The 8,672-nt window shown below is 45.2% G+C and overlaps 1 protein-coding gene across 2 annotated transcripts; it reads right to left on the bottom strand.

Moving 5' to 3' along the window:
* Positions 1 to 260: 260 nt before the first annotated feature.
* LOC117144360 (homeotic protein empty spiracles) lies at positions 261 to 7,873 on the bottom strand. 2 transcript variants are annotated; one of them, XM_033309478.1, is made up of 4 exons: positions 7,368 to 7,873; positions 6,084 to 7,040; positions 1,506 to 1,663; positions 261 to 941 (listed from the first exon to the last, which is right to left on the bottom strand). In XM_033309478.1, exons 2-4 carry the CDS (start codon positions 6,964 to 6,966, stop codon positions 408 to 410), a joined length of 1,575 nt encoding a protein of 524 aa, XP_033165369.1. In that variant the 5' UTR covers positions 6,967 to 7,040; positions 7,368 to 7,873; the 3' UTR covers positions 261 to 407. The 2 variants fall into 2 exon arrangements, with proteins under 2 accessions (XP_033165369.1, XP_033165368.1); XM_033309477.1 differs by having other exon boundaries at positions 7,372 to 7,873.
* Positions 7,874 to 8,672: the final 799 nt, after the last annotated feature.

The following is an 8,672-nucleotide window of genomic DNA, read 5'->3' as shown; positions in this document are numbered from 1 at the left end:
TATGAGACCGTAACTCGTAATTGTTGATTGCACTTTTTACTGTCAACGTTTGGCACACAACATTTTCGCCGGGAATGAGGACTTCCATCAACAACTCAATAAAGGAAAAGCCTTGTTAGCGGGTTTTTCCTCTTTTTGGCCCATTGATTGGTTATATTTTGGCAGCTGATCGATAGCTGTTGTGCATTGGTAATGAGTTTATCATGCAATGGCACAAAGTTTGCCAGTAAATGGCCATCATATGTGGATGGCAATAAGTGTTTGATGTATTATTTCTTTTATTTATTGGCTTTGTTATTTATTTTTTAAGTAGTAAACAATTAAAATTAAGCTATACAGTTGACAAATAATTTACATGAAATCAAAGGAACACAAAATAGCGGAGATAGTTGATGGCCAACTATTAGTTACTGATTTTCCCGCTCCCGCGACTTTTCCCGCTCCCTCTCCCTCTCCCTTTCCCTCTCCCTCTCCCTTTCCCGCAGATAGAGCTGCTGCTGCTGGATGAAGTGCTGCTGCTGCTGGTGGTGCTGCTGCTGCAGATGCTGCTGGTGCTGCTGCAGCAACTGGTGCTGCTGCTGCGGACTGAGGGTGGCCACCTCACCGGGATTCTGCTGCATGAACTGCTGCTGGTGCTGGGCCAACTGCTGCTGGAACTGCTCCCGCAGCCGCTGGTGCTCCTCCGCATCCATTTCGCTGCCATAGTCGTCCATGTCGATCACTTCGTCCTCGTCGTCCTCCTCGATCTCGTCCTCGTCCTCCGGATCCTCTGCATCCTCGTAGCTGTGCTGCGACCCATCGTGCTTGGCATCGTCCTCCCCATCGCCGCCGCCTCCGCCGCCGGAGGAGCTGCCCTTGTTGCTCTTGGTGTCGCTGCCATCGCCGCCCTCCTGCTGCATCCGCTTGTGCTTGGTGCGTCGGTTCTGGAACCACACCTTAACCTAGTGGGCACACAAAATTAGAAGATTCTTTAATGTTATATACAATTTGTCTTGTTATTCAATAGATTAGCTATTATTTTATTTAATTGTTCAACTTAGATTTGGAGCAACCATTTTGTGACCAACACTTCGAGTCCATTCTAACCCCTGTTTAGTATAAATATTTTCCTAAGCGCACTTTCAGGAAGCAATTGAGCTCGGAGTAGCCCTCTTGGGGGAGGTTCTTTAACCCTTCCATTTGGCTATCGGTGTTCGTACTCTCTTTTTTTTGGCAAGCCGTAAATAAGTTTAACGAGTCCTTTAATTCTATTTACGGCCTGCCTCCCAGTTATGCCCCCGAGGGTGCACAGTCAAGTGCCCCGTGCCCCGTGCCACTGCGCGGCTCTTAACCTCTGCAAGGCCCTCCACTGGAAGCGCTAATAACTCAGTAACTCCGACACTTCTTGGGCTAACGACCAGACGACATGCAATCACTTAGCCCCTAACCGAAGGGGTTGAACTGGGGGTGCTTATTGAATTTGATGCGCATTAAGGGCGGCCGCCACCCGGCGTGGCCCATCTCACCTGCGTTTCGGTCAGGCTGAGTCCCTGGGCCAACTGCTTCCGCTCCGCCCCCACCACGTAGTGGTTGCCCTCGAAGGCGTGCTCCAGCTTGAGCAGCTGCGTCGGCGAGAAGGCGGTGCGCACCCGCTTTGGCTTGCGGAATGGCTGGAACAGGAAATCTGCAAGAGATCGGGAATCAGAGTGTTAATGGCTGCTCCTTAGAAACATACTAAAAATATTTAATGAAATGTAATAATACTTAAATAATGAAAGTGAATATACTAATTTAACACACTCTTAAAGGAGTGAAGTACTTAGGTTAACTAATATAAATTGATTTACCATCGAATATATTGATTTCATAAGACATTGTATTTATATACCCCATCTGAGGAGCCGAGCTGCGGCATCCTTCGCTGACTGCTCTGCCAATTAGATGACGTTGTGCCTCAAATTGTTGATTATGAATTCCGCGAATGCCGCGGGCAAAGATGCCGCACACAGTGGCCACTCACATGTTGCACACGCTCATTACAAAACAATAAACAAATTTCCAGACATGGCCCGCCAAACACACAGCGAAAGAACACAAAGGGCTTCTGGTTCGTGCCGCTTTCGGCGCTGTGTTTTTTTTCCAGCCATGTCCCAGAATCGCTGATAAGGCCAAAACAATTGGCCCTGGCCAAGAGGAGCTGGCTTTCTTCGGCCTGGACGCCAAGCCGAACACTTTAGCGCTCCTAAAAGCCGCCAACGACGCCTCTTTGGAGGACCGAGGACCCATTGTTCTTCCTTTCAGCCGGCACAACGTGATATTTTGACGTTTATCACGATTTCTGGAAGACCATATCCCCCATACCCATAACCATTCCCAGTCCCAATCCCCACCTTGAAGCCCAGTCCAGCTTGGCTTTTGCGCCTGCGAGTTAACAAATTTTGAATTGAGCCACTATTTGAATATTGATATGAGGCAACAGGCTACTGTGCGAGATGCAACTGAGATTTCTGGTGGGGCACAGGAATGTGCTGGGCAAAAGGTAATGGATAGTGGAGTAGTCTTGCGAAGCTCGGAGTAAGCGTATTTCAGCTCTATGTTTTTTTCCTGGTATAAACCGAAATTAGTATTAATTGTTAAGGTTTTATAAACAATAGATCTATCTTCAGTGAAGAAAACACTATATATAAAACATTTTAAGATGTATAACTGTTGATATTTCCTGAAAAACAGCTAAGCATAATCCGGTGGTTAACCAATTTTCTGATCGTTCTCACTGCCCCCAAAATCATGTCATCTTAAAACTCTAGGTCTTTCAAAGCTGCTAAGTTGATCTGCCTAGCCAAACATTGAACGTAAACCAGCCGTGTGTTGTGATATAATTTAGTGAACAAGCCTAAGCTGAAGGATCTTTTAGGTGCCGCAAGGTGTGCCAATTACAAAATCAATATTGTTATAGCCAAATCGAATCGATTTCGGAGGCAGGAAGTCCGTTCATAGAATACGACACAAGCTATACAACAGAAGCTAAGCCATTGCAAAAATAAACAGCTAATAGAGAAAGGATACAAGGAGAAAGGGCGCGCAGCCATTAGATACAAGATACAACCCCAGAAATGTATCTTGCGACTCGAGCATTGTGCCTTGTTAGCACCGCCGGGCTGGAAAAATAATAATAACAATGAAAAGGGAAGAGGGAATGGCATGGACTGGGAATGGGAATGGGAACTTGTCAATTCGACACTTCATAAATGCAGCCTCGCACCATTGATGGCCATGTATCCACGTATCTGACAGATGCAACTGACTCGGCGGACTGACTGCGTGCCTGGTTTTTGCTATGAACTTGACAAACGATTGCCAGGAGGTAGCATCCAGAGTGATCTAGTTCGGCTTCTTCTTTTTTTTATATAGCCCACGATCGCTTGACATTTGTTACATTTGACAGCTAACAATGTAGCTGCAAGATACAAGATACACGACTGTATCTTAGAAGAGGCTGTATAATTGATAATGCCGCCGCTCACAATGGCCACTTAATTATTTTTTCTAGCTGCAGAGCTGCTGCAAAGCAACTCTCAATGAAGTGTGTGTGTAGTTTTTCTCACTTTTTTCTTTTTTTCTTCCAGCTTTGTGGACACAAAGGAAACCGCCGTGCGAAAATACGCGCAATTGACAATTAATTGATGTGTCCGCTCTGCTGGCCAAGTTGTTGTTTTTTATATTTGTTTTTTTCTTTTTTTTTTGCAGTGGCTCACACCCTTGTCAGCTGTCATTTTTTGTATATATAGAGATTCGAGTGTACCTTATTTTTTAGCCCATGATGGAAGTGCCGGATCGTTTCGTTTCGATTTCGTTTGTTCGACTGTCCTGGCCTTTTTGTGCGCCCTATTATTTATCACTTATGTGCAATTGTGTTTGCTTTCTTTTTTACCGAGTTAGGGCTTAATTTTTATGCTCTCATGATTTTTTCATTAATTTATTGCATTCCTCGCGTACGAGGACATTGACTCGGAATCGATAATTGAAATCAAATGAATGACTGACGGGGATGATGTGTTGTGATGATCGATTTGACGGGAATGGCCATTTGCAGTCGGGATGTATGAATGGAATTCTGTGGGTTTGTTGGGATAATGGTTTTGAACAGGGGGAATCTGTGTACTACTGAAATGGGCAATTTTATAAAGGGGGCGAACTGAAAGGTTTTACATAACACTACTTAAATATATATAGTTTTAAGTCGTGTAGTATAGATACATCTTTTTGAAGAGTTATTTACGTCAGACCAGTGATACTAAATAATAAAACTCTATATTCTAATGCGTTAATTAGATTTCTAACGTTACATATTTATGAGGTATACTAATTGTTAGCTGCTAACTCCTAAGCCTTTCGAATGGGAATCCCAAAGCAGCTTGTCCAATTACAGTGCCCTCTATTTAAGCCCTTCACAATAAGGATCTCAACCTTGTTAATTTAACCCGTTTTCCCAGAACTTCAACGGCTGCATTAGAGGGCAACACCCAGAAATTGCAGCACGTGCAAGCTGAATTGAGTTACTGACGTATCATCACCGTCGCTATCGCGATGATCCCCATTATCTCACTCCAGATCAGAAAAAAAAAATGGGAGAAAAACAAACCCATGTAACCTGGTATTACTCACACGAGTTACAAAACAAACGGAGATGAAAAACATTTACAATTAATGAAATCGTTATGCGAAACATTGACATTTCACGTTCATAAATCAAGCGAAAATTACAGGCGGCGCGGAGAAAAGTGAGAAAAAAGAGAAGGAGCGGCGGGAAATGGGAAAACAAGTAGAAAGGGAGAAAATAATGAAACGGAGTACAACATAATTAAGGCGTAACGGGGATACATGTACACTTAAGCAGGTGAAAGGCGTGTGAGTGTGCCGAAAATTATTATTATATTTAACCGGCCGAAAAACGAAAAAAAAAAATGGATACCAACATGGTCTGGAAATTCAAATGGTAATTATGAGAGCAGCGAATGGTAGGAAAAAGTGGTTAAACCGTAATAAATGACAATGTTTTTGAGATGCGCTTTGCGGTGGCTCTTCGCTTCTATCTGCCAGTTTTTTACCATTGCTCGGTTCTTTGCTTGGTTGCCCCAAAACCTCAATTAAAAACGCATTAACATTTCACTGGTTGCACTTTTCGTACGTTACACATACGCCGCATGGGCCCGCCGCATGAGCAACTGGCGCCGTCTGTCGGCCATTAATGGTAATTTCGAGTGAAGAGAAAAAGTATAAATAGAGTGAATAAATGCTAAACACACACTCACACACTTGGCTGGCCATTTAGGTACGCTGCTTGACCTAACGATGTGTGTAATGTTGTTTAAACAATTTAATTAAAATGTAATTTGTTTGGAAATAGTTATCAAAATGGGTTCGGTTCTCTCCACATTCCCTCCTTCCTGCTCGCACCCATTCTCCGTCCCGCTCCCTCTGATGATGATGAGCCCGATACACGTCTAATTAACTTGTAATAAATGTTTGCCATTTGCTTATTTAACTTTAATTATATGGAGCTGCGCGGCAACAACAGCGATAACTGAATAATTGCTTGATTGGGGTCCTCTCTACTATAATGGTGCTGTGCTTCGAATATGACTTTAGGTGTGGTTTCTTTTTCTTTGTGGCTCTCAGCGGCCATTTGAAACGGCTACAATGACTGCGGAAAACTAGTTAAAGCGAAAAATAACCAACAAAAGGGGTGGTTGCTATCTGCAGAAGAAGAAACCGACCGTAAACTATCATAACATTCTAATGTTCTGATATGAAAAATATATATGTAACAACGATCTTTCTAATAATCCGTAAAAGAAAGATATACTCTTATTATTTAAGATATGTATTATTATAAATTTAAGCTGTGATTAATTTTGCAGTATATTTATTACAAATAATTGTTAGCTTAGATGATTGATGATACATAAAAATTATATTTTTCAATTTAAGGAAACCATTTTAGCGGTACTGCTTGCTAAACCGGTTATTTTCTCTGAACCGGTTATCTTATTGAAAATATTTTAATAAACAATAGATCTATTTAAAACAGTGTGATTACTTACTGCCTGGAAATCGTGGAAAAATGCGTCCGTGTCGGCTGAGCAGCCATGGATACAGCGGATAGCTATCCCGGATCAGATGCGGCGCACTCCCGAACGGATGGTGTCCGTGGGGCGGAGGATGTCCGGGATGCGGTCCGCCGGGAAAGATTCCAATTGGAATTTGGCCGGGCGGCAGATGCGGATGCGGACCATGTGGCGGTCCAGTTGGCACGGGCGGAAGTTGCTGTTGCTGTTGTTGCTGCTGCTGCTGCTGGTGATGATGAGCCAGTGCAGCAGCCATTTGGAACTGGGCGGCAAGGAATGGTGGTGGCTGCGGCGGCGGGTGGGGCGGACCCGCCATGCGCACCGCCATGGCGTTCGGTGAGGTGCGGTTCCCGATTAAAGCTAGATTTGGAGCCGGCAGAGGCAACGGACGGATGAGGGTTGGAGGATTTCCCGCTACCGACGATGGATCCCCGGACTTTGGAGTATTCCCCGCCGCTGGCGGATTACCTCCTGCATTGGGGGGCGATGGCGACCGGCTGACCGGTGATCTCTGCGGACTGCGCGATCGGTCCAGCGAATCCCTTCTGCGGCAGTAGATATAGCCCCTGGGCGTCCGGCGCCCACTGTTGTTCGTGTTCGTCGGCGAAGCGGGACTTTCGCTGCGCGGCGGCGGCGAAGATATCACACTGACCCTTAGAGGAGCCGATCTCGTCGAGGATTCGCCCACAATCGAGTCGATGCTGAAGGCCAGCTTGGGCTTGCTGCTCGCGGAGGCGGAAACGGTGCTGCTGGCGGAAACGGATGTCGAGGATGCGGCCACCGAGGAGCTGCTGCTTACAAAAGGACTCGTCGGCGCCATGGGCAGCATGTTGAACGTTTGCCGGCCGCAGGTGACCATTTGGTAGGGGTTTCGTTGATTGGAAAAACAAATGAATCACTTTCCCTCCTCTCAAACTTCCCGATTCGAGGTCTCTGCAAGTCGAAGTAGATTATAAACACACTTGTAGGCCTTTAGTTCCTATTGACCGTATCTCATTTGAAAAGAGCCAAAAAAAAGTTTTGTATTTTGGAAAGGGATAAATAAGTAAATAAAAAATATTGCTCATATAAAAGTTGTAGGAATAAAATAAAACGGTAACAGTCCTACTAAAATCAAAGGGAACGGCAATTGGAATGTTGTAACTGTTTAGAAGCGGAAAGGGGTTGTACTGATCGAAGCTCCCAATAAATGGGTTGGTGCTATGGCAACACGATCGCGTACATCGGTTAATGGTTACTAGATATCAGATAAGCACACACGCACTGTTTTTCCGATCAGATAGCTATAGCTATATAGCTACGTAGCGTTGTATCTGCGATGCTCCAGCGGTTGGCATCCGTCGGCGTGACATTGATAAACTGTAATTGTAACTGGAGCGGCGGCTACGCGGCGATTGGAGCGTGACCGTACCGCTTCGCTGGACGATTGACGGCGGCGATTGACGGTTGGCGATTGACTATTGGCGATTGACGGTGGCGGTGGCGGTATGGTCTGCGGTTATCAGTTAACGGTTAACTGTTATGCCGGCTACCCGGTAACGAAACGATTGCGGTGGCCGCGTTGCGATGATGATGAGCACTGTCAACGCCATTAGCATTATGGAGCGTCTAAAGGCGTCTAATTGTTGGCTCCACTTCGCCGCTCGCACCCTCTCTTTCTCTCTCGCTTTCTCTGGCCCTCTCTTTCTGTCCTGATTTTCGGCGGGGGCGTCGGCGAATCGCTGCGTGGCTCTCACGCTGAGCGTTTTAGCTCGAGTGTCGCGTTGGAAAAAGCCGCAAAAAGTTTGTGGGGCCAGTTCGTGTGCTTCTTCTTCCTTTGCTTGGGCTTCCAGCGCAGCATTACAGTTGGCGTCTTGCTCGCACACGTGTCTCCGTGCGCCTGCGCCAAAGCAGCGCAGCAATAGTTCAGTGGATATTCCGGAAACCTGCTTGGCTCCAAGTGGAGCCACCTCCTCTCTCGCTCGCTCTCCCGCTCTCTGGGCTTGTTGGTGTGTGGGTGTGTGAGGGGCCCCAAGCTCTCTCTTTTTCGCTCTCTCTCTCTCTCTCTGTCGCTCTCTTGGCCATTTTTCGCACCAGTTTATGACAGCGAAACAAACAATTTGCGCTAAACAAAACAGCATCATTAAAGCGTTTGTGGTTTTAGTGCCAAGCGGGTTGGCCAGTTCGTTGGAGCGTAGGAGGGAGAACGGGGGGTGGTGCAGCCGAACAGTGGATAGAAAGTAGGTCTTCGATGATTTAAAATAAATATAATAAATATAACATTTTAAATTGAAAAGCGAACTCTGTCCTCATTCATTTATGCAATTACAAACAATAAAAAAATATCAACTTAATTTAATTGAACTGTATTTATTTATTGAAACTTTTAAGGTTTAAAGGTAAAGCCTTTCATCAGTAACCGTTTTAAAATTGGTTTTACTATCCACTGGAAAATCGATATTAAAACTAGTTAAACTTTTTACATAACTCATAAGTAGCATATTCGCATTTTCCGGAGGATATCGAACCGATTCCACTGTGCAGTGGAATCAACGTCATCGCTTATATAGCTTAGACGCCCCGTCG

This window comes from Drosophila mauritiana, chromosome 3R (genome assembly GCF_004382145.1).
Source record: "Drosophila mauritiana strain mau12 chromosome 3R, ASM438214v1, whole genome shotgun sequence".
Classification (NCBI taxonomy): Eukaryota; Metazoa; Arthropoda; class Insecta; order Diptera; family Drosophilidae; genus Drosophila; species Drosophila mauritiana.
This window is presented reverse-complemented; position numbering and strand designations above follow the sequence as displayed.